The 27879-nt window shown below is 36.0% G+C and overlaps 1 protein-coding gene across 1 annotated transcript in view; it reads right to left on the bottom strand.

Annotated features, from left to right (window-relative positions):
* LOC149803341 (uncharacterized) overlaps positions 1-26435 on the bottom strand; it is a 97549-nt gene extending 71114 nt beyond the window's left edge. Inside the window, exon 1 of the mRNA XM_089953042.1 lies at positions 26104-26435. Within this exon, the coding sequence (XP_089809168.1) occupies positions 26104-26173 (70 nt within the window). The 5' untranslated portion in view covers positions 26174-26435. The remainder of the gene's footprint in view (positions 1-26103) is intronic.
* Positions 26436-27879: the final 1444 nt, after the last annotated feature.

The raw sequence follows: 27879 nt of genomic DNA, 5'->3' as shown, positions 1-27879 counted from the left end.
TCAATGTAAGCATTGTTAATGAAGACTGATACCCTGTTCAATGTAAGCATTGTTCATGAAGACTGATACCCTGTTCAATGTAAGTATTGTTCATAAAGATTGAGAGCCTGTTCAATGAAAGCATTATTCATGAAGATTGTTACCCTGTTAGATGTAAACATTGTTCATGAAGACTGATACCCTGTTCAATGTAAGCATTGTTCATGAAGACTGATACCCTATTCAGTATAAGCATTGTTTATAAAGACTGATACCCTGTTCAGTGGAAGCATTGTTCATGAAGACTGGTACCATGTTCAATGTAAGCATTGCTACTAAAGACTGATACCCTGTTAAATCTAAGCATTGTTCATAAGACTGATACCTTGTTCAATGTAAGCATTGTTCATGAAGACTGATACAATGTTCAATGTAAGCATTGTTCATGAAGACTGATACAATGTTCAATGTAAGCATTGTTCATGAAGACTGGTACCATGTTCAATGTAAGCATTGCTAATGAAGATTGATACCCTGTTCAATCAAAGCATTGTTCCAAAAGACTAAGACCCTGTTCAATGTAAGCATTGTTCATGAAGACTGATACCCTGTTCAATGTAAGCATTGTTCATGAAGACTGATACCCTATTCAATGGAAGTATTGTTCATGAAGACTGACACCCTGTTCAATGTAAGCATTGTTCATGAAGACTGATACTCTGTTCAATGTAAGCATTGTTCATGAAGACTGATACTCTGTTCAATGTAAGCATTGTTCATGAAAACTGATACCCTGTTCAATGTAAGCATTGTTAATGAAGACTGATACTCTGTTCAATGTAAGCATTGTTCATGAAGACTGATACCCTGTTCAATGAAAGCATTGTTCATGAAGACTGATACCCTGTTCAATGTAAGCATTGTTAATGAAGACTGATACTCTGTTCAATGTAAACATTGCTAATGAAGATTGATACCTTGTTCACCGTAAGCATTGCTAATGAAGATTGATACCCTGTTCAGTTGTTCATGAAGATGTATACCCTGTTCCAAGTAAACATTGTTTACCATGATGTGGATACGAAAATAATTTAGTTCGGTTAAATATCTTTATATTTGCAAATTATATTAAGAAAAAGAAGTCTATCATAACTTGTGTGTTTAATAAACAGTATTCCTTTAGCTCTAAGAAACCTACTATTTTTTCCAGTCTAGTATACAATGAAACTAGTCTCAATGTTTCTCTGCTTCCACTATTTAAGGGAAAAACCGTACAGAAAGATTTAGCTTTTATGCAACATTTAGACTTGGCAGACGCGTACGTGTTGTTTAAAATATATTGAAATGCTGGGTATCAGTTCGAAAGCCATTGGTCGACATCATTCGGCACTTTCGCAAGTTCAGTATTTAAAAAAATTCCATTAATCAAATCTGGTGAAAAGGAGTTAGGTGATGGATCGGTAAGGTTTTAGCTTTTGACGAAGTAATCCTTGTAATATACACATGCTAATGGTCATTTATTGTGACAGTTGGCACAAAACGATCAGCAAGTGCTCTGCATCGGAGACATGTGGACGTAGAAGTAATAAGATGAAATGCGGGCCGGGCATGTGACAAACTGGTGTAAATCAAACAGCTGCATGATGTCAGACTATCTTCGGTCAGTGCATCGGAGGCAATACTTTAGTCTCCCACGAGTATTATATATCCAGATCTGTACTCATCTCGCACCGCTAAGCTTTATGTCAAATAAATCAATCCTAGACGAAGTCAAGTCGGCATTGAAGTTCATCAGTTTCCAGCGTTTATCCGGAAATTAAAACAGTAATTTTTGGCTGGAGTTCGGAATGGTTTTTAAAATGTCCGCTGGACTGAGTCGGGTTTAAAGTGTTGAACATGATAGATGATGATGTGCTAGTAATCCGTATTGCCACTTGAATGCTAGTGTGCATCGGACATTAAATCGTAACTTTTTTGTTACAGACTGTAACACTTATACATTTACAAGCAATGAGAAGGTTTATACAATGCCCACTGATACAAAAAGATTAAAATGTAAAAATTCTGACTCCATAAAATTATGCCCTGTAGTATCGTCGTCATGAGTTGGCGAATCTATGTCGTTCAGTCTGTAACAGCAAGTATATACTGTCAATGAGTTCTTATTTCCCACTTCTATTATTTTCAGTTATATCAGAACATCAGCTAGTATATTCTTCGTGTTATTTTATTTGCTATGTGACATCTATACATTTACCAATGAACATATTAAACTTCTGTCTTCCACAAGTAACCCGATCCTCACTCTCCTGTATATTGAACTTTACTGCCTCGAGTATTAGTGACCCTGCCTTCTCATCTCAGATCACGCCCTCCATTAGCTTCATGATTAGTTTTGTTCTGGGGCACACCATCATTAACTTCTTAATTAACTTGGGTCTGGGACACCATGACATATCTTCCCCACCACCTAAAACTATTGACTGACCTAAGCCCTTGAAAATGAAAATGTACCCCATGTGGTCTGCTTGTTTGTTTTCCAAAGTTCTGTGTAAAATGTTCAACGTAAGCTTTCACCCCATGATTCATTATGATGGAACGTATCTCAGTAGTACATTAATAATCAGTCATATCAGTAATTAGATTCATAAATATTCAGACAATTAATATTTTTTTAACCTATACCTATGCAATATTGTTATAGTTCGTTCCTCACAACATCGCGAATTCTATCCATGTATGTTTCTCTTTAAATTTTAGCATCAGCGTCTCGAAATGTAGCTAACATTATCAAATTCGCTTCGTGAACGAATAATTTAAACATAATTCACATGGACATAGAGCGTAATCCGCTCATTCGATCCACGCCGAAAAAGACTTGTCTTTGTTAACGCCGTGTTCTTCCTGAATTCTTGAAGAGTCCATATTTGATACTGAATAGAAATAATTGGGCCGCAACTACATATTCCGAATATAGCCGAACCCGAAAGCTGATCCGTCAAAAATAAATCGACCCTTCCACGAGTCATGGCGGCATTGAAAAATTTGAAGTAAATAGATCACAGTTTATTGGCTTGTATATATATATATATATATATATATATATATATATATATATATATATATATATATATATATATATATATATATATATATATATATATATGTTTACCTATCCCATACATGCACATGACATCTCTCTCTCTCTTTATATATATATATATATATATATATATATATATATATATATATATATATATATATATATATATATATATATATATATATATATATATATATGCACATGCATACGAATAACCATGCACGTCTAGTTAGTGATGTAATTTGTATGTTTTTGGCAGTTACATTATATGTTGATGTTTATGTTGTTTTTTTAAATCACTTTCACCAAAGACTCGCCTGCCAAATCGAATATAAAAAAATCTTCATACAATCAATCAAGGAGCAACATATGTTTTATGTTTTCCGATTGCGCTTCAGATTTCTGACAATATCAGTAAAAATATGTGATCTATTGTTGAGTACCCAGCACGAACGTCAGCATGATTTTCTGCTAATATGTTGTGATGGTAAAGAAAACGTTTGATACGTGAGTTCAATATGGAGGTAGAACAGTTAACTAATACAGCAAAGAATAATAATCAGTCGGTAATTTTAGGGTTTGGTTCGATCACTGGCATGCTTATAGTCTTATGATACATTCAAGTCATGATTCCGAGAAAGGACCTGTCGCAAAATAAAGCTATAAATTGGCATTAGTAAATTTGATTTTTGCCAAAAAATATTCATAAAGTATAATGTAATTCGAAGTGATTTTGTTTCTTTTTTTCTTAAATAAACCTAATACACATAATTGAGGGTGCTAGCAGAATTCTTTTTTTTTTTGGGGGGGGGGCAAACATGTAGTGGTCAGATATTAAGTTTTACGGATGTAGGCCAAATTATTCTTAGAGGTGAATAAGATGTTGTAGGGTTTAATGTCTCTTTTCAGAACAAGATACACGGCGGCCAGTATTAATGGTTGAGCAAAAACCGGGGAAAACCCCGGAAAGAAACACTGACCCACGAGAAGCTACTGGCAAGCTTTCTCACATACCCACATTGGCTAAATCCGAGACTCGAACCCACGCAGACATAGGTGAGATGACAGTGATCAGTAACGGAGAGCGCTTTAGACCACTCGGCTTCTCGGGGCCCCAGAGGTGAATCAGAAGGGGAGGAGGGAGGGTTACTTGACTATGTGCTGGCGCCCATACATTTGTCGAGATTGATGAGATTACTGGAGACATCTTCATCCATGTTCTCATCGTAATCTTTTTAAAAAAAAAAGTTACATAGCGTACTTAGTGTAATGCTTGAATTATCGTGCTTATTTTCAGTACTATTAATACTTTTCCAGAAATCTCCCGGGTTTCTACTTTTCAGCTCTCTGTGCTTTGTATGTATGCTGTACATTTATTTATTTACCTGGAACATCGTGATTCGCTTATAATGTTTACTTTCACTTTGGACATTACTCTTATTCGTTTGTGAGGAATTACTGGGACATTACGCATATTCATTTGAAGGATTGCTCGCTTAAATGTTACTTATAAAGCGGTACTATTTCTGCGCATTGTGACACTGTCTCCCAAACCCTTGTTTTTTATTAGACTGTTCTATTTTTAGCGTCACCTTTGAACGTAGGAAAAAAATAATCTCAGCTGCATCAATAAACAATATCGATATCACTGACAGTGTCTTTCCTCGTCTCGGTTTCATCCACTTGCGCACTCTGTACGCTTCAACGTATAGGACTCACGGTACTAATTCCACTCCAATGGTAAACATATGGAAACACTATCATATTCAAAATTCAATAACTTAAAATTTATGGGTGCTGATAATGACACCTATAATTTTTGGTGCACATCTAACCTTGGTGCAAGCTTATGTGTGGAGAACACCATATGACCCGCGGCAATTTGTTAACATACATGTGCATGAAACACGTGTTATTGATTCTGCACCAAATGAATCAGGTGCTACTTTCAGTATTGAGTACTCCTGAGTCAAGCCTGTAAAAATGCTAAAATTGCATCAGTAGAAATTTGTCAATATTTTTTTTACGTTACATATAGGATAAGCTCTCAAAAGATATTTTTCCTAAAATTTTAATTTTCATTATTAACCAATTATGGACCACCAAACCTGTAAATACTCTATTATTTCTTCACCCATTTCTAGACTGGTTCACAGTTCTTCCGTATAATTAGTACCGTGTGTCTTATAACCAGATTTAATTTTTTTTGAAAAAGTTGTATTTTACTCCTTGATATTAGAGCATAATTGTAAGAAAGAATTGGCCATGCTTGTGCATGGATAATAGTGCAATAGCATTTTATGTGATACCAATATCTATAGTTAAATTGCATCCGCATTACATGTTGCTGTGTTGTATTGTACTTATTAATGGCTTATTCTTGTTATTAAAATAATTGTTTTCTGCCTTTGTATCTTCATGTTATCTTTCTATGACATGCATGCTACACAAAAGAAACACAAGCATGCTGACATCAGCAAGTATGACATCACAGGGTATCAAATTACATGACGCATTGTATTTTCATCTCTCACTGGCTATAAGACAAGTTTTAAATGTTTTAAATTTCAAAATTGCGTTTCTTTTCTTGCTGACTCTCACAGAAATAAAATACAATGCATCCCTATTCACATCAATCAAACAAAACAAATAAGTGTGCCACATGACAGATCAAAATGATAAGAGGCCATTGCCCTTTTGTGACTAAAACAAATACACACACCCATGAAGCATCAAGAGATGCTGATATTCCAAACTTATTTAAACTATCATCACATGTGATTCATGACCCCCAAATGTTAATAAAAAGGTATAAAAGCCAAGGAAGAGTTCCATAAGCTTTATTATACTGAATAATTAAATAACATAGTGCTACTTTTTAGTATAAAACTATGGGGAAGGGTGAATAAGCAAAGAATAGACAGAGTAATTTCTTCAAGCCTGGTAATGTTCCACACAACAAGGGGGGTGGGGAGGGAATGTGTATCAACCAAAATAACACATCAACATGAGGTATGTTACATAAGGACATCAAGAGACAAATTTGAAAAATCTATCCAAAGTTCCTATAATGCTGACATTGATGTTGGAGATAGAAAGTGTATGCACAAACTGTTATGACTCAAGCTATTAAGTATGCTGGAGGTGGAGAAATGTGTGAAAAACTTTGCTATGCCATTTTTTTTTTTTTGGGGGGGGGGGCACCAGACAGATGCCCCCCCCCTTTCCTAATTACATAAATTATTTATGTGTTTTTGTATTCCCCCAGATATGTTGTTGTGTATTATTTCATCGTTTTTGTAACGTGAATTTAGGAGTTCGGGTATTTATTCAATCCCTAGTGTTTCTATAGAGGAGTATCTCCGAGAGTGATTTTGATTATCCTTCTCAGTTAAACTTCCTCTTTTTCGTTTCCTCTGTGACCTTGCTAGGGTCTCCTACATCCCATGTTTGTTATATGTTTGTGCTATGGGTTATGTATGCTATAATGTGTTTTTGTTGGGATAGCTTGTTGGATCAAATTCTTGTAGTGCATAAGTTTTCCTATTATATTCCTTATTCACATACAACGGAAATTCTTTTTATACGTTTTGAATTTTGAAGAACGGTGATATCCCCTTATTTTTTGAATCTTATTGATTCTTATGTATGTGTTAAATCACCTTTCTTAATTAGATTAGGCTGAGCTCCATGAAGGGTTCACATTTTTTTAATTATTATGTTTCTCCCCCATGGAGCAGGTCTATCTTTTAATTAGAAATATCTCAAAATTGGTTCAATCGTAGAGAGACAAAAAAAAAAAAAAAATACATTTTTTTTTTCCCTAATATTGATTTGAGTTGCAAACCAAAATTCTGATCTTATACATTTTATTTTTTTTTAATTTTAGATAAGTTTTAAATTTAAATTTAAGTTTAAAATCCAATTTCAATTCACATAGAATTTTTGTTGATGTTAGTGATAGAAAAGATAGGAATTCAGTTAAAATTTATTTTTTTCAAGAGGGGTTCCTTTCCAGATTCTGCCATGGGCCTGTTCACTTCGCGTAGCGCCATGTGACATAGCCCCATGGCATCATTATCTGTACTTTCCCTCTTGAGGTATTCCCTAGGTTAAAATTTAATTGGGCCACATTTCTTAATATTATTAACAATAAAATTTGAAATTTTATATAAAGTTGCTTTGCTAAAATCACCATCAAGATATAATATACATTGTGGTTTAAATTTACTCTTTAAGTTAATTTCATCAATTATTTTTTTCCTATCAACTTCTGTTTCCTTACAATATAACATTACGTGTTTTTTATTGTACATTCCTATTTTACACAGCGGACATTAAGGCGGTACTCCGACCATGTGCCGTCTCGCTGCAACCTCTCCCGTCAACCACGCATCATGCATGTATTTGAAGGCGAGGCTTTGTATTTTTAAAGATCCTAATTGTGACCAGTGCCCCCATGCCTTTTTCCAGTTCACATATAAATTTTCACGTTCAACTTTACTTTGTATATTTTTGGTTATGTCATTCCGAATCCATTTATATGAGAGTTTTTCGTCCTGGTCCCAAAATTCTTTTGTGTCCCTATATTTCATTAATAGATCTCTTATACTCTTATATTTTCTAGGTGTTTCTAAAAGTTTCATTAATTTGTTATTTTTATATATTCCCTCCCTGTTCCGCAAAACGAAACCAAACCAATATATATATATATATATATATCCCCTCCCATGGTAATTTAGGTTCGTCACTCAGTCGTTTAAATCTATTTAAAATATTGGTAACTTTTAAAATTATGGGGCTTGGTAACCCTATTCCCCCTGATTCTTTCGCCTTGTATAATGTTTCTTTTATAACATAATGTAATTTAAAATCCCATATATATTTAATTATAAGTTTATCTATATTATTTAAAATTATGTTACTTATGTTAGTAGACTTCATAATATAATTCAAATTTGTATACATATATGTTTTGGCCATCTGTGCCCGTTCCATTAAACATAACGGCATAAGTGCCCAGATATCGATATTTCTTTTTATCTCACATTCCATTTTTTTACAGTTTTCCTTTTCTTCATTTTTGCCAAAGTACACAGCAAGTGCTTTAACGGTATCTTTAAACATATGGGCTGGTATGCTGGAAAGCCTACCGCGCCAGTTGCCTATCTCTAAAATTTCTGTTTTATCATGATTTATTTTTGACCCCGATGCTCTTCCAAATTTTTCATATTCCTTTATAAGGTTCTCAAAGGATTTCGGGTCCTCTAAAAAGTTAGTGCAATCATCTGCATGTGTAACATTTTCACTTCCTCTTTGATATTTGGAACATTTATACCTTTAATTCCTTTATTTAGTTTTACACTGATACTGAGCATTTCAATTGCTATCACGTATAATAGCATTGATAGTGGGCATCCTTGCCGCACCGATCTTTTAACGTCAAATTGTTCTGTCATGGCTCCGTTATTTTGAACTCTTGAAGTTATGTTATTATATAAAATTTTTGTCCATTTCCGGAAAGGTTCTCCGAAGCCAAATTTTTCCAGGACTTTCTGTATATAGTTATGCTCTATTCTATCAAAGGCTTTTTCTTGATCAAAAAGTACCATAGCAACTTTCTGTCCCTTATTTTGTACATGTTCTATAATTGCAGTTATACTTAATATGTTATTTTGTATGTCCCTATTTTTGGGCCCACACGTTTGATTTACATTTATTATTCCACCTATCCCCTTTTTTAGCCTATTGCTTAGGATTCTACTTAATATTTTGTAATCCGTATTAAGGAGGGAGATGGGCCTCCAATTTTTGAGTTCTTCCCTATCCCCTTTGCCTTTATATATTAAAATGATGACCCCTTCTTTCATCGTTTCCGACATTTCATTATTTCTCAAAAATATATTGTTATATAACCATTCAAGAATGGGCAACAGCTCTCCGCAAAATGTCATATAGAATTCTGCAGAGAGTCCATCTCCCCCTGGAGATTTTCCCTTATTCATTGTATTTATACTGTCTAAAATTTCTTCTTGTGATATAAAATCATCACATATTTGTTTAAAATTATCATTAATTTTTTCACATGGTATATCTTGTAAGTAATCATCAATTTCATTCTCTGATATTTTTTGAGACGTATACAGTGTTGCATAATAGTTTTTAATATGATCCATAACTTCCTGTTTTTCCATTATTGTTGTTGTTGTTGTTGTGTTGATTTTGACCTTCTCCATAAATTTATCTCCCCCCATTCTTTTCTCTTCTCTTTTATATAATCCCTCTGCTTTTTTATATATCCCCGTAAATTTCCCTGCCCTAATTTCTCTACCCCTACTTTCTATTTTATTTATTTCTTCCAATCTGTTTTTTAAATTGGTCTCTATATCCTTAGCATTTGTTTTTTGTAGTTGGTATCTGATCGCTTCTCTTTCTGTTTTCAGTTTCCTATTTTTTAAATTACAGTGTTCAATCGCTAGTTTTTTTAGTTTGACTTTAAGTTTTTCACAATCTATTATTATATCACCATATTCCCTATTCTTAAAATCTTCTATCTCTTTCTTTACCCTTTGTATAAAATCTGTATCTTTTAAAATTGAATTATTTATCATCCATCTTCCATGCCCCCATTTTATTCTATTTTTAAAAATTACAGTCATATTAATAAGTTTATGATCGGATATTTTAAAATCTGTGATATTCGTTTCTTTGTATACATTTTCATCATAGTTGTTACAGTAAAATTTGTCTAAGCGGCTTCCTTTATTTATTTTATAAATATAAGTATATTCTTTCCTTAATAAGTTCTGTACTCGGTACACATCCGTTAATTTATATTTTTTGATAAAAAAAATCCATATCCGGTTTGATCCTAATGTCGTTTGGTGCTAGATCTCCCTCCCTATCTATATTTTCTCCCACCCAGTTAAAATCGCCCCCTATAATTATATTTCCTGTTGCATATTTCTCAATATATTTATTTAAATTCTCTAAGAATAATTTTTTATGTTCCCTATTTGCTGGCATGTATATATTAATTATGTGCACATCCTCTATTGTAATATGTATCATCCTACCGTTAAAAACCTTATCTACTTCTATTCTTTCCCATGTCAAACCTTTTTTATTTTTGATTAAAACTGCCACCCCTCCTTTAACATCTGTGTGTTCGTAATCACTAATTAATAAGATTCCATTTAGGTAACTTTCCATTATTATTTTTACATTGTCTTTAAAGCCGTTATGCGTCTCTTGTATTAACAATACATCATAGTTTAGATCTTTAGGGAATTTAAAGATTTTTTCCCTATTTATACCATTTATATTTATAGACAAGAACTGTAAGTTTTTTCCTTCCATTCTTGTCTCTTCCCAGGGTGTCGCTTTTTTTCCTTTTTTTTATTGTTCTAAATTATTCTATTCTTTTACAAATTATTATTGATTTTTGTGTTATAAACTTGTTTGTGAACAGTCTGTAGGAGGGGCACTGGTTTCCCCACCCCCCTCTGATGTAATTGCACTATTTTGTGTTTCCCCTGCACTTGTCACTGTTGTTTGGATTGTACTCTCTGACTCTGTGTTCAAAGTTTGTATCGATTCTGTTGTTGATATTATCTGTCCGTTATCTTCCTCCATTTCCGTGTCATTTTCCGTTTCCAGTTCCGATTCGTTTCGCCCCATATCTTCTCCCTCACTTTCAATTTCTGAGTCTTCTTCTTCTTGAATTTTCTCTATTTCGGCTTCTACAGTTTTCTTTCCCTGTTTATTTTTTTTACGTTGTATTGACTTTTCCTGTGGTGATATGGCTTCCGAGTTTCTTTTCGCCCTCTTTCTCTTGGGCATGGGCGTCGATGTCAGGGGGGTATCTGTCTGTGGGCTATCTTCTATGTGTATGTTCTCTAGGATGGCAAATCTATTTTGTGTAGTTATCTCTTCTTCGTTTAGCACACCTGCTTTTGACGTTTTGTTTGGGCTCAGGTAATTCTCCCACTCCAATGTCTTGTGCCCTTCTATTTTTGTGATTTCTAGCTCGGGTAGAACTTGTATTTCGTCTTCTCTTTCCTTTTCTTTTTCCTCTCTAACCTGTCTTATCAGATTGAGGATCTCTTCCTGTTGGTTTTTTAGTTGTTGTTGTTGTTGTTTTTGTTGTTGTTTTGGCTGCAGGGGTGTGGTTTTCTGCCCTGACGCTTTACTGGCATATGTTTCCTCTTATTGTTTGGGTCTCTCCATTCCCCCTTGGCAGTCTCTAGGTCCGTGTCCTTTTTGGTGGCACAGGGGGCAAACTCGATCTTGTTCGCTCCCCCTGTACCATGTTTTCAGACGGAAGCCCAAAACATAGAAGAAGATCGGGATCTTCTTGGCATCTTCTCTGCTTACGTATAGGAGTCTATTTCCTGACTTGATGGGGGCGAAACCCCATACAGTCGCCATTTTGTGTGTGACAACGCTCACTCCTGTCTTCTTTTTGATTTTATCCACCAATTCTTGGCTATCTACCTCCATGGGGAGTCCCATCACGTTGATTTCCGTCAATCGTGGTTCCATGGTTCTTATAAAGGGGGCTGCTTTGTAAACTTGGGCTGTCATCCCCTTTACGCTTATTTCTTCCTCTTTTAGTAAGGGTATTCCTCCTTTTGGGTAGATCACAAATTTATTTAGACCTCCATTTTGTAGGGCTTCAATCTTCCTTATATCTATCCCCATATGGTGAAGTGCCATCAAAACTTCACTTTGTCTTGGCGAGTTGGTGGCGCCTTCGAAGTCGATGGTCTGACACCCAGCCGGGTGGTTAACTATCATCCTATTATCTTCATACACAGTATGAAAATATTGTCTGATCTTGGATCTGACTGGTTCGGTTTGACCTTCATCTGGATCCATTTTGTTTTCCTTTTTTATTCTGAATTATGTGCGTGGGTTACACGATACTATAAATGCGAATTGAAAAACTTCTCTATGTGATTGTGTAATTTAGAGCCGGTCAACCCCTTTTACTTTTTCTCTAAATCTTATAGTGATACTACAATAATGCAAAATACATGAAACATAAAGTGCAAACAAAACTGTTTGCAGCAAAGACTAAGTGAATTCAAACTCACTCTTCGCTGTCGCATATAATCCCAGCCGGGATTAATGATATGCAGCGGTGCAGAATAATTGAAATGTTATGGTAAATGCAAAAATCTAAATTATAAATAGATGTTAGTATGAACAAAACAAATGTCCCTTTCTACCTCTCTTCAAAAATTTTCAGTCTGCTTTGTCCTTGCCATTTGCTTTGTACGCGCCATTGCTATAACTGACTGTACTTCTCAACAAGGAGTGTAAGAATGCTATGCCAAGACAAGTTCATGTCTCTATGCAATATGCAGACACTGATAAAAATTGTCACTGAATACACTACTTGTTAAATTTAAGTAATAGAATTGAATTGCATATTGAAGTTGTCTAATACATAAATGTATACCTACATTTACCCAAAGCTCATAAAAAGTTAAGAAAAAGTCTCAAAATCATTACTGTCGCTACTTTCCACTATAAGCAGTGTTAAATTACTTACTTTTTAATATAAAGCTGAAAAAATGCATACATTATTGAACAAAAGAGAAACAAAGCAAACATTGCAATCACTCAATTACAGTCAAAGGGGAGGCAATACACCTTGATTTGGCAAACCAAATAGCAAGCTCTAATTTACAGCTAAATGATTCCTTACTAATACTTGATGGTAAGAACAGAGCAATGTAGGTTTTATAAATAGCTTTTGTTTCAAATATGAAACCATATTTCTGACATGAAGTTTGTTTTCATTTATTCACAACAACATATATGGTGAACAAAACACATATCGCTTAGTGCACGCAGTAATCAAATGCTGAGATTTGGAATAATGTGTTCTGAGACCACAAGTTGCAACACCCTGAGTATAAAGGTTTTCTATCATGGGACTTGGTACATGAAGAAAAAAGAGATCTGGTTTGGTGGGAGAGAGCAGTATGTTCACCATGCAATTATACATCAAGAATGTTTCAACTGTATGAAGAGAGGTTGGGGAAGAAAAACTGCCTGTGTAAAGAATGCAATACAGATAGGACTTTTGCAGACTTATATTGGGAATGAAGGGTTGAAAACTATTATTTTAAGTGAAAATATCCCTCCCTGCTCCCTCAACAAAAGGAATGCAGAAAAGTTCCAATACTGTTTGCCCAAAAATGTAATGTACCAATATGAGAAACATGCTGAACATAGAATAGGTGTCAAGGAGTTTAATTCTAGGATAAGAAATAAGACCGGTATAATTGATATTCAATGTGACTCGACATATAATAATTCAATTTACAGGTTGAGGCAATGCAGCATGTGCAGTTTTGTGCACAGTCCTTATTTTTACAATGTTCTCTGCTTTGATCTGCTGAGTGTGTCTCTAAACTTAAATGATCAGTACTGATACATAAGTGATTGTGACATAAGTGGCTTACATATAAAATCTCCCCCACCCCCACCCCCTGTTGGGGAATTGTTGCATGTGTTAAATGGTATTTAACCATATAGGCCAATCTATGGGTACCATCATATGAAATTCTGCCATCAGGCCATACTATGCTCTTTTTCCTATGGCCTGAGCTATCTACTTCCACTCTCCAGTGTATAAAACCATCCCCATCTGTCTTTTGTATAGAATTTTTCTCCAAAATCACATGTAAACCATGATAAAAAGACTCCATTATGATTGTCATATGTAAAAATCACCAAATTGATACCCTGTATGCACGTGGTAACCATGGAAACAACAAACTCCTATTATGGTATAGGTCGCATATAGGACTCACGGTACTAATTCCACTCCAATGGTAAACATATGGAAACACTATCATATTCAAAATTCAATAACTTAAAATTTATGGGTGCTGATAATGACACCTATAATTTTTCGTGCACATCTAACCTTGGTGCAAGCTTATGTGTGGAGAACACCATATGACCCGCGGCAATTTGTTAACATACATGTGCATGAAACACGTGTTATTGATTCTGCACCAAATGAATCAGGTGCTGCTTTCAGTATTGAGTACTCCTGAGTCAAGCCTGTAAAAATGCTAAAATTGCATCAGTAGAAATTTGTCAATATTTTTTTTACATTACATATAAGATAAGCTCTCAAAAGATATTTTTCCTAAAATTTTAATTTTCATTATTAACCAATTATGGACCACCAAACCTGTAAATACTCTATTATTTCTTCACCCATTTCTAGACTGGTTCACAGTTCTTCCGTATAATTAGTACCGTGTGTCCTAAAGCGTTTACTTTGTCGGCATGCATGTTTTCAGTAAAATCGTATTTCCATTGTTCATCGCACTTTCTACTCTCTAACGTCATTACATATTTGCGTGAATCCTTCAGACTTCATACAGTACCAGCGAATCTGAGTGTAGTTGTAAGAAGCTAATGGCCATCTGAGTGGGGTGAGTCAAGTTCGTCCACACTAAAATTGTCAACGTACTAAAGAGTGTTAATAGATACCAAGGAATAGTCATGACTGAAACATTACGGAAAGTAAGCTCTCCTAAACCTGTATCTTCTGATTCATCAGTTGAAGACAAAACCTTGTTAGTTTTACAAATTCCGAGTAGTTCAGCTCACGTATCAGTTACTTTTAATGGCTGATCAGCGGCCAGTCTCACAATATTCAATATTCGAATCAATTTTCCATGAATGACTGAATGACATGTTTACACACGTCAGTGTCTGCAAACATTGCCTGGAATTACATTCATATACCGGGGGCCCCGAGTGGCTGAGTGGTCTAAAGCGCTCTCCGTTACAGATCACTGCCATCTCACCTCTGTCTGCGTGGGTTCGAGTCTAGGATTCGGCCAATGTGGGTATGTGAGAAAGCTTGCCAGTAGCTTCTCGTGGGTCGGTGGTTCTTCCCGAGGTTTTCCCGGGTTCTTCCTCCACCATTAATACTGGCCGCCATGAATAGCCTATCGTGTGCTGAAAAATGGCGTTAAGTCCCATAACAACAATAACAACAACATTCATATACCTTTAATTAGAATTACACAGGAGTAGCAACAAACAAAATAAACAAGCAATATTAAAGAAGTACTAAAACAAATAATTGTAGAAAAGGATATAACTGAGTATAACGCATATCCATATTAATTCATGTGTTCGGGTAACTTCGACTTAATTCCACGTGTGAATAAGTAAAATCCAATATAAACACAAATTATTTTTCTGTTAGCAAAGCGTTTGCATTTGTTGCATTTTTCCTCACATGTTTGGATAAACTGAGACGGTACCTTCGTTGGGTCCACCCAGGCTGTATCTTTTGTATTATTTCTGTGCTTGACCAAATCTAGTGTCTCTGACATTCCACCATTGATATTCGTATACAAAGTGTCAAGCGTTCCCACGATTTATGATTTTCTATCTCTTCATAATTATCTTCAATCTCAGTTTCACTGTCATAATGATTTTTATTGTCATTTCATACCGTTGGAAACAATAAAAGACCTGGTGGGAAGGCATTCGGATCAACAAACCGTTTTATTTGATTTGTGTGTACAATTTGCTTATTTTGTTAACTGTCATAACTTCCAATACACATCGTTTATCAGTTCATAATCGAAAGCCACGGCAGCCACCTTTCCGGCATTTAATGCATTCTCGGGTAAGGTATTGACACTATAGAAACTGGGTTTTACAATTTGGTTTCTCTTTTCTAAATCATGCCCCCTTTCTGTCTGCAAGCCCTGGATTAATGTCCTGTAATTTGTTCATTTGTACATCGCATTATTTGTCATCTCCATTCAAATCGACACCCTCGCCATGTTCATCTGCATTTCCTTGAGATTGTTCAGCCCTGTACTCAACTGCCTCATATTCCTGAAGAGACTGAGACCATCTGGCTAGCCTAACAGTCGGGTGTTGCGTTCATATCCTATTTTATTGGGCAGTGATCTGACACTACCGTGAATCTGTGACCAAACAGCTATTGTCTAAAGGCTATATTTCCCCAGAAAACTGCAAGAACGTCTCCTTCAACTATAAAGTAATTTCTCACCGTTCCTTAATTATCTGCTAGCACACTGTGTATGTGTGTGTGTTATTGTTTGTTCGATACTACTTGTATCCTTTTGGCCACAAAAAAAAAACAAAAAACAAAAAAACAAAAACAAACAAACAAAAAAAAAACCAAAAAAAACTCTCCCAAGGCAACTCTAGAAATGTCGCAATGGAAAGTGAATGGTCTGGAGAATTCCGGATAATCTAATAATGCAGCTGTTGCCAGTTTAACTTTTAGCATGATGAATACCAGTTCACAATTATCATTCCACTCCTAGGTTACATCATTATTAAAAAGCCGATTGAGTGGTTCTGCAATATTTGTGAATCCTTTCACAGACTTCCGCTAATACGAGGCAAAACCGACAAATGAAGATACGGTGCATTGATTTACTGGTGTTGGAAACCCTGTTGTCATCAGAAACGTCAATCCCTTCATTGGTTATAACATGTTTGAGAATCTGGACTTATTGTTTGAAGAACGTACATTTTGATTTGCGTTTTTTAGTCTCTCATAAAGCAAATAGTCATCAAAGCTTGATGAAAAGATTATAATAACATCAGTATATGACAGAAGAAATTCACACTTAATTCTTTCAAGTAGTAGATCCATAATGTGCTGGAAGGTCAAGGGAGCATTGCACAGTCCAAATTTAACTGTGTTAAATTCATATACAGTCTTGATTTTGCTCAGTCTATCCTAGCTTCCCACATGCTTCAATGTCAATCTTTCCCTGGAGTATTATATCTGAACGAGCAGGTATTTCAACTGTTTTTGTTAAGTTCACACGCAAGTTATTTCCTAAGTTTTGTTTGATAGTAATTTCACATAACGATTTTTCTTGCAGATTAAATTGTTGGTACATCAAGAACGAAGTTGATTTGTTTCAAAATATCCATTGCAAATGCTGTGTCATACTGGAACTTCCTGCCAATATATATCTACCTAACTGACTTATCGTTACCAACATAAATGTTGCACAACAGCGATAATGTTCAGAGAATGCCCTGTAGCAGAAGCCACATTTCTTACCTGGGGTTTAATGGTTTGTTTTGAATACAGTTGTCAGAATTATGTGATTCACAAATGACATCTGCGCCCGTATCAAGATATAATTTGGCTTTTTTACTGCACAGTATTTCAGGCATAAATAGTTCTTTATTGCCCATGACAGTTACAGAGGTAATTATTATGCCTGGTTGATGGCTATAATAATCACAATTGGCACTGGTCATAGTTCCTGATGTTCTTGCAGAATTTCAAATATCCCTGAGTTTCTGGAGCCAGGTTTAGTTTAAAGGTTGGGCTTGGATATACTTTTTAAGATAATAGATGCATATTGGTATACCCTATATTGTTCTCATGTTCCTCGGTGGGTAGTTGTCATGACCCCGACCCGTCTTGCGTAGACCCGTTATCGACCTCGAATGGAGGAGGAGGAGCTCGAGGAGAAACAACTTCACCAGTCAAAATCTCGACTCTGCTAATTAAGGTCTGAAACTTGTCATCGCTCCGAGTATCATTATTTAAGGTTTGTACCGATCCCAGTCGATTAAGATTTTCATTACATTTCTCAGGTGTTTATATTCTGAATGTCTCTTCAAAGGATTTTGGATCAGTTATCAGGGCCGGATGGGGGTGGGGGAGTTATGGAGTGTCCTAAACCATCCGTAAGGCTTAAAAAGCGTAAACACACACACACACACACACACACACACACACACACACAAACGTATAGTTACTTGGCACTTGAAATGCGACCATCTGTTTATTCTTGTGCACGTTTATTGGGTATTATGAACACTGAGTAAATAGACACATAGACCTTTGCTTTGGTGCCCTTTCTAGGAAAGTCAGGACCCTTTTGAAATTTTGGAAATCCACCTACCCACCCAAACCAACACTTGACCTTAACTGGTCCTGCAGTTATCATAACAAATCGGTTTAGTCATCGTCTCAGTCCCTGAAGGAAGTGCTCCATTGTAAGTTTATCAATTACAATCTGGCCCCCATTAGTTCGGCGAGACAAAAGCTTTATTACATGTCCGTAATCTTCCGCACTGTCACCATTCAGATATTTCCTTTGAAATAATTTTTTAAAAAAATTCTCTATAATCTTCCGGGCAAAAACGTTCCTTCAATCTTCTTATAAATGATCACAAAATGATTTTTCCTCTCCGCGAAGGTCTTCAAATAATCTACTTAACGGTGTTGGAAGCATAAATAATTTCCAAGCGCTATCTGTTTGCTGTTAATATTCTCTCAGATGTTTCACGCTAGATTTCAAAGTCATTGTTTATTTCTCTACAAAGGTTAAGAGGTGCTACCGTTGAATATTTCAGCTCCATTTTGTCAAAGGACGAATCAATACTGCCTCGTCTCATCAGTTTACTTGCTTGCTCTTCCCATAGTCCACACAAATTAATCGTTTTAAGCTTTTCGTATCCAACTTCTGACACAACATTGTCACGGAGAAATTATTTCTCTCCTGTGTTATTTTCCGTGATATCTGGAACTCTGCGAGTATATTCTTTATGTTCCTTTACTTTCTAAGTCACATCCATCCATCTACCAATGAACATACTACACTGCTGTCTTCTACATCTAACCCTATTTTCACTCTCTGTTGTAACAGTTCCGTCTGCTAACACAACGGTGTCTGTCACAGTGCGATTGATAAGTACAATCTACCCAATTTCTCAATGCGAGCGAATTTTTGTTGTGGTATTTATTAGGACCGGCTTCAAGGTTGGTTCTTCTGTCAAATGCTGATGGAGGGTAAGGTTTATCTCTGTATTCTTTCGGAATCTGGTGGACATAATAAAATAATGACCTTATCGCGCTGGCAGATCGCGATTTCCGTCCTCATTTCATCTTCTGAGATACAACAGTATAACGGGTATTTGAAATTTTCTGAATATTTTGTTATAATCTTTTTTTTTTTTCCCTTGGCTTATTTGAACCTGACAATAAATTTAACGTCGATCCATAAACAAAGCAACGTTGTATGCAACTGCATGTGCTGCTTACTTTGTACCTTCAGATATATGCGTATAATGTAAAATATGTAAATGACAAGATGAAGAAGAGCAGCTATATATTGTGCAAAGAGTATATTTTAAATTCAGGGCACTCTTTGGCTACTCTCTAAATAATATCAATGCCGACTTCGAGAAAGTTTACGGATGCAATTCTCTGTCATATCATACAATTTTTTAGGCTGTTTCATCGTTTGAAAGATAGTCGTGAATCCTTGGAAGATGACTAACTTCCGAAACACCGCTGTCGGCGATTGATGAACGGGAAGTGGTTGCCCTCGGGACAATGAGTGAAGATATTTGATATACAGCGGATAATATTTATTGTATCAAGAGCATTAATTAGTCAGCTCATTTTAATATACTGAATAATCATTCGAGCTCAACAAGTTTGTACAAGATATGTCCCTCATTTCTTGACGCTGACTAAAAGCAGACTCGGATTGAAATCGCCGAACAGCTAGTCGGCAAATACAAGCATGACCAGAAACTTTTGAAAGAGTCTGTCACAGGCACAGGTGCTCGACGCGAGCTTGATGTTAAGAAAGAAAAACAATCATCTAAAGGAAAAAAATCATACAGAGTGACAAAAATGCCTTAGATTACCCCCGATGACCTTTTCTGACATAGGACCCTCTCTATCATAACATATAAGAGAGAAGGTACGGAACTTCCAAATACTTCGCTCCACCCATGACCCTCTATTTCCTTCTGCTGTTTCCGTCTTTAAAGGCACGCGACCATACTATATGGCTTGTTTTACTTCTGAGATATTTTTCTATCCATCAAGCCATATTGACTTTTCTGTGTTGAACCGAACTGAAGTGACGGGCTCGGAAACGTGCGATTTTCGCGAAGTTTTCCTTTGTGGACACTTCCGTGCTCCTATGGTAATAAGTATAACCTTTTGAGCCAATCATATTTCGGCGTTGACTTTAGTGTCGCCTATTTTGAAAACAGAGATGCATGTATACGATGTGTTGTGCAGTGAAGAAGACAATGTATAATACTTGCATGGAACAGGATTCCTAAAGTTGAATTGAGTTAATGGTAAGTAAAAAACTCACTTTTGCATCTACCGCTGTTCTGTAATTCAAGAAAGGATGCACCATAGAGTTGAAAACATTGTCCATATCGCTCTTGTCACCGGTTTTCAGATGAGCATGGAAGTGACCACAAGGAAAACTTCGCGAAAATCGCACGTTTCCGAGCCCGTAACTTCAGTTTGGTTCAACGCAGAAAAGTCAATGATGGCTTGATGGATAGAAAAATATCTCTGAAGTAAAGCAAGCCACATAGTATGGTCGCGTGCCTTTAAAGACGGAAACAGCAGAAGGAAATCGAGGGTCATGGGTGGAGCGAAGTATTTGGAAGTTCCGTACCTTCTCTCTTATATATTATGATACAGAGAGTCCTATGTCAGAACGGGTCATCGGGGTAATCTAAGGTGTTTTTGTCACTCTGTATGATTTTTTTCCTTTAGATGATTGTTTGTTTTTTTTTTTTCTTAACATCAAGCTCGTGTCGAGCACCTGTGGTCACAGGCAGTGATACATGGATTTACATTATTTAAACCCGACCCAAGAGAAAATAATACAGTTTGGATCGGAGAAAACGCTACCAGTCAGACAATCAAGAGAGTTTTTATAAGTATTATATTGTGTTGCAAATGACCTAGTCGTCCAGGTACCAGAGCCTGACTCCGACACTGACTCCTTCGTGATATATTTCCTGAAGGAGTATCCAGATTTTCCAAATTTTCCATGCGTCCCTGCTTTTGCTCCAAATGACTTTGGTCCGAATCTCGTTATCCCTTATTCGCAGTGATTTTGAATGCCGTCATGTGGTTGGACGTGCAACCTTCCAGTCTAGGAACAACGTACCAAACGGTGAATACAAAGTTTAATAAATAATAGGAGAATCAGACTGAGAAAGTGTAAGTGGGGGCGTGTTTTGAGTGTATCTGTGCTGATGTACTGTTCAATCATCAAAATCTTTGCTGTACCACGCCTAACATTTAGAACTTTTTAAAAATAAATCCCCATAGACTGTATCCGTAACATCATTTACATCCTATCTGGACTGAGAATACAACGTTACAAAGAATGAAATATTCACAGATAATTTTAAATAAAAAGAAGGAAATCCCCCACCGACCCCCCACATACATACATACATACATAAATACATACATCCATACATACACACACACGTACGTACGTATGTGTGTGTGTGAGTGCGTGCGTGCGTGTTTGTTATGAACCGGCCGTTGTATAAATAGATTTGACTACAACATACATTCGCTGGTCGTGTGGTTTATTTACATAGAGGAAGCGTACGGGATAAACCTAAAACAAAACAGAACGAATACTTAATATACAATTGTACGGTACACAACCCGCATTCTGGTAAGGGGCCATCCATTTAGTACGTACGCAAAAATCTGGAAAAGCTTGAACCCTCTCCTCCTCCCTGTTCACATGCATACTTTTTACACCACCATCCCACCTGCGTACGTGCGCTTGACGCACCCCCCTCCCGAATTATATAGAACGGCCTATATTTAATCCACGCAGAAACGATCAAGGATTAATATTATTATCCTGTTTAATAAAACAGATAGTCCACCGACGTTGAATGTCTGGCATCAAAGAATTAAGCTGCATAACTGTGGCTCATTTGAAGGCCAATGTAGACAAATTATTATCGAGGTTTCACCCCCTCCCCCGTTTCCTATGCGTAGGCCCTACGTATATTATCAGTAGACCCCTTCCTGTACGCAAGCGTAAGCATTTGGGTTAACCTACCCTCCTCCCTCCATGCGTACGTACTAAATGGACGGATCCTAATTAAATATGTCAGCTCACTAACATATATAAATGATATCTTAACAGACTCGAAATGTACAAACGTTACAATTCTCTAAATTCTAATTATGACTGTCACTATAAACAAAAGGTAGAATGAGCGAAGCATTGTTCGTCCAAAGACGAGAGAAGTTCCAGGGTTTTTTGTTAATTGGCAGGGAATCGACGTTAGCGTCCCGTCATCAACTGTGATCGATCGCTTGGTCACTCACTAGCTCATTCACGACCAAATAACATGGGTTGCACAACACACACACACACACACACACACACACACTATATATATATATATATATATATATATATATATATATATATATATATATATATATATATATATATATGTTTCATCTCTGTGGGAGCGGCGGCAAACAAACACATAAGTCGATGCATTTTAGAATATCTCGAAAATACTGTGACGATCATGGAGCTCTGTCTATATGTATTCAGCTCGGCATTAACACGTAAACAGTTTAAGAAAAATCAAATTTATTTCACACATCACATACATTTTTGTTTAATAGCCTTCTCTCTAAAAATAAATTGATGGAATGATATAAATATAAAACATAAGGTGTCCTGTGACGTAAGGTATATCTGCATCCACTCCATTTACCAGTGGATTATATAATCGATTTCCTCATTCGATTTGATAGACGACCATGTCTGCTTAAAAATGAAACAGACCTGACGGATATCAATAATATTAAATAATGCAAAGACCGTACATGCACAAATTAAGATTCAATGTCGGTAGCTACATGCTTGTTAAATGAAAGCATTCAAGATATAGAAACTGTCATAGAAATATTTAAATACAGAACAGAAAATTTACTTTTGGTGGAAAAATAAATTTGAAAGACCAGTCAACACTGTAGTGGAAAAATACACTTGAAAGACCAGATCATCAAACCATACGATTTTAATGGAATAAAAGAAATAATAAAAGAGCATAATTTGTGTTAACACTATATATGTAGGAACACATATTTTACAGCTGAAACAAACAATAATGTTGAAAAGTATCTGTACTGAAAATGTAAAAAGAACTGGTCTATATGCGCTTAAGTTTTAGCAGGCTGCCATATTTACGGGTAACTCTTCAGAAGTTCGATAGAAGCGACCCATGCTGTTTTTGATAGGATCTGTTTGCAAGTTACAATCTAACTGGCATCTCTTGGGGGAAAAAAAAATGAAATGTACTTATAAACAGAAATCAAAAGTAACCTTCAAACGTTTGGGACGAAATAAGAAATGCAACTCGAAATGTGACTGGATTGTGTAACTCGTGTGCGTTATGATACAAGCCCTGCCTTACACATCGTTAAGTACTTGCAGATGAGGAAAATACAGATGTACAATTTCATAGTTCTATCTTCCATCGGCAAATCCCATTTATCGACTTTTACATCTAATCATTTGTGAAATAGCCATTTCCTCCATTACAACCGTTACATACATACATCTGCGGAAAGGTTGAGAGTGTGTTGGTTGGAGGAAAGATGAAAGAAACAGTTATGAAGACGACGGCTGTTGGCACCGAGTAAGAAAGATACCGTGTTCAAATGAGATTCATACAGTAACATTCTGTACCAATATGCAGTTTTATTAAGCCCTGGAATCCCGTTTAAAGGTGTCAAAACGATATCTGATTTTGAAACTTACTGTACAGTTACAGTCTGGTGTGTAATGTACAGGTTCGATGCAATGACCTCAATTTTGATGGTACATTTTAACACAGTGTAAATGAAAACCAGCCACTTCTGATTTCCTATGAAGCTGATGCACTGAATTGTATTTACTGAAACTCTGGATGTTTGACATCGCTTCCGGTTCCGTTAAGGCGCCATTAGTATCTGTTAATCTAGTGGTAGTATCAACATTGGAATAATCTAAAGCCAACATAAAAATGTATAGAAATGATTAGTATTTTTCCATACTTAAGTGTATAATTTTAATATACATTTTGGTTAGATACATCTAAAAGAAGGAAACAGCAATACATAAATATAAACAATGTAATATGTTAAGAGGAATTCAAAGAATTGAACAATGGTTCTACTGACATTTCAATGAATACAATTTAATGGTCGGATAAATGTATGCATAACTGAAAAACAAGAAGCATGCATGTTTGTATTCCAGATAATAACAATTAGCACCGTGTTTAAGATTTATTTTGTTTTCAAATTGCACATCAAATCGTCCAAAACATCGAAGAAAACACTTACATTTATCATCACAACTTAAAGCTATTCATTCTAACGCACAAATTAAATTATTGATTCTAACGCACACTTAAAACTTGTTCAATATATTTTAAAAAGCTTGCAATATGTGGATATTCTTTGAATGTTAATACACGAGGTATACTTTATTCTTTTGACTTTACATTGATTTGTATAACAAGTTCGGTCTAACCTACTGAAGGCACCATGCCAGCATCTTTAATAACTTGCATGATCAAGTATAAATCAAGAAATAAAGTCTGCGATGCATTACGTAAGTTAGCAATTGATACACGCCAAACTTGTAAAACAAGAAACACTTGCAGATAATAAGGTACATACAGATTCAACTTTTCATCATTCCGCTCATACCCACACACTTTTGAAATATAAATTTCTTACGCGACCATTACATAATTCGTAGAATATAAAAACATGACAGTGTGTTGGTGGAAAACAACAAAGTGAATGGGGATGAACTACACATCTCAAAAGGTGGATAATGGCAATGATTAATGAACAGTAAAAGGTTCCACATCGTACTGCGTTCATGAGTGCAAAGAAATACAATATTTGTACAACCTAATTAATAACAAACGCAGACTACATGGGGGTGGGGTGTTGTTAAGCAAACGTTCATCCAACCTTTTCGATGAGAAAACAAGAACTTACAGGTACACGTTACGGAATAGCAAAGCTGAATCGTAATTAATGTCTTGCATTTGGATCGGGCAAAAATCAGTAACTTCTCTTCCAGTAAATGACGCAAACAGTATGAATCGAAAATAAATACAGGGCCGGCCTTAGGCCGATTAGACCAATTTGTCCCAATCGGGCCCCGCGCTCACGTGGACCCAGTGCGTTAGTAACTTTCAAAAATATATCTGTAGAGAGAAAATAATTTTGAAGCGATGGAAGAAAATTTTAAGTTCAATATCATATAAGACTTGTTTAAAATTGTATTTCCAAATGCCGTGCTCACAGGGGATCCAGCCTAAATGATTCGCGTTTGCTAAGGCCATTCCTGAATAAATGTTTACGTATTTTTTGGTAACAGGTAACCCTGAGTGATACAAGTTTTAGAGATGTGTTTTGACTCACACATTTAAATATTATAAATTTATGTAATTTTAATCTCTACATATCAAAGCCTTAAAATCACTGATAACTAAAGATTGTTAAATATTCATAACTTTTTTAAAATCTACAATTATCTGTAAGTGGTAATGCTCTTCATATTAACGAAGGATACAATATCCATTGTTCTATGCTTTATAATGGGGGGGGGGGGCACCTATTTAAACGTGTACCGACTTGGGAAATTTAACAGAATCATTTATACGTACAGAAAAATATACAAAACACACGAGGCGGAATACAACCAGTCAGACAAATTCATTTTCATTTGGTATTCAAATATTTTTATGCGCGTGGAGGCTAGATCAGATGTTAAAGAGAACCCCCATAATAAAAATAGATAAAAGATAAAGAAAGAGTCTCGTTCAGGTCGTAAAGGCAAGACTGCATTTTTCCTTTCTAAAAAAAATCCCAGAAGACAGAAAAGTAAACCATCTGTGCGGCTAGAACAAAATCTCAAGCTAAAACCTTGCTTAAAGATAACGTTGTGTTTTGCCATTCTTGTTTATACATACAGTACTGAGTTTCCCGCTAGCGTGAATAAACAGAAGCATCTCTGTTGTGCCGTCGTGTGTGTGTATATGCGTGAAGATGGTCGAACAGAGTGAAAATCAATTTAGCAAAAAGCATTTAAACACACAGTTATATGTGACAGGATGTGTGACATGTGACTTACCTTTTTGCACATGCATAAGAATAATCACTAGTGTAAAGAATACAAACGACACTTCTCTGCTTGCATCCATCTTAGAATCAATCAAATACTGCTTGCAAAGCTATGTTAGGTCAGCGGGTCGCACATACGGGCCTTTTCTGCTTAGAAGTAGCACCAGCCTCTCTGTATGGTTCTCTCTCTCTCTCTCTCTCTCTCTCTCTCGTATCATAGTGTTCGTTCACTTCATACACATTTTGTACACTTGAACGGTCTGACAGCAACCATTCAGAGAGAGAGAGAGAGAGTGAGAGATACGTCAAATTTTACTGTTCACCGACAAATTTTTCGTCGTGGTGGTTGGTACAATGTTGTGTGTGTAAGCCCAATGCTTCCATGAACAATTTTGGCTCTTTATTATCTCATTCCTGGAACAACAAAAATTAAAACCATATATATGGCTAGCTAGTCGCCTATGTAGCTTCACAGTGTAACATAATATCTAATAGAAGCATTCCTCGTAGAGGCTCATTTCGCAATAGAACGGAAAAAGAAAGGAAACTAAAAAATACAAAAGCAAACAAATCAAAGTAGCATATATGATGGACAAATGAGTGTATACGTTTATAAAGAAAAGAAACGAAATCAAGAAATTAAAGTATCGACTGCGTATTTTTAACAGTTAATTCCTTGATTATGAATGTGCGCGTGTGTGCGCGACTGACATCTTACAGTGTGTCTGAATATATGTGTAAATATATTTGAAAGACAAATTAAGATCGAAATGTCAAGTTATGAATCACGAAATTCGTAGCATTTTTTTTTGTCCCTACGACAGATGACTTTTCAATTGTGCTCTGAAAATAAGATGTCACCGCCAAAGAGCTCTCATTGAATTTTCCATTATTAACAGGAAAGCCAGTGCTCCATCTGGCATACTAATGAGGAATTACGGGAAGCTATTAATTATCTCGTATTTTATAGGAGAGGGTGACAACCAGAGTTCACATGCTAGAATACATCTGCCGTTTCTCTGGGATATCACAATCCGTCAATACGACGGTGGAGGTGGTGGGGGATATGAGCACATAATTATATTAAGAGTGATCAGGAGGTTTCGATTTTAGAGGAATGCCTCTTTTTCAGGTTGCATTTCAATGAAAAAGAAACAACATCAAAATAATTTGTATTTTCTAAATATGATATTACAATATTCGGTTATTTAACAGAGTTGCACAACATTGTCCCCTCTCCCTCTCTCAGACATCCTACTCAAAAACCCCACAAAAACATTTGTTGAGAATGAGACGAGTAACGCCTTTTGCATGAAATTAATTAACCAAAAACAGATAGTAAGCATTTATCGTTAGTGGATAAAACTTGTAAAAATGGACAACAATGACAGGCCCGTCAACGGTATTTTTAAAGTAGTACGTCCATTTGAGGGGGATGGAGCTGGTAGCATGCTAAACGCAACATATGCTAAACTGTATGCAAGATAAAGCATTCCAAAGCATTTAATGGACATATCCATAAAAAGAGTCGGATCAAAATAAGTTTAAGACAAGACTACTATTTGGGACTATTTCGACTCCTCATTTTGGTCTCCTTAGGTGGTGGCAGCAAAATTTAAGACGTTACTTAAACTTTACACTGGCTAGAGCGTCCGTCACTGATGCGGGAGGTCACGGGTTCGAACCACGGCCGAGTCATATCAAAGACTTATCAAAATGGTACGAGCAGCTGCCTCGCTTTTAAATTTACAATTACGACAGCATTAAGAGGTTAGTGTTAGAACTG

The sequence above is a fragment of the Sinohyriopsis cumingii genome, chromosome 3 (genome assembly GCF_028554795.1).
Source record: "Sinohyriopsis cumingii isolate HCF-2022 chromosome 3, ASM2855479v2, whole genome shotgun sequence".
In the NCBI taxonomy this organism is placed as follows: Eukaryota; Metazoa; Mollusca; class Bivalvia; order Unionida; family Unionidae; genus Sinohyriopsis; species Sinohyriopsis cumingii.
This window is presented reverse-complemented; position numbering and strand designations above follow the sequence as displayed.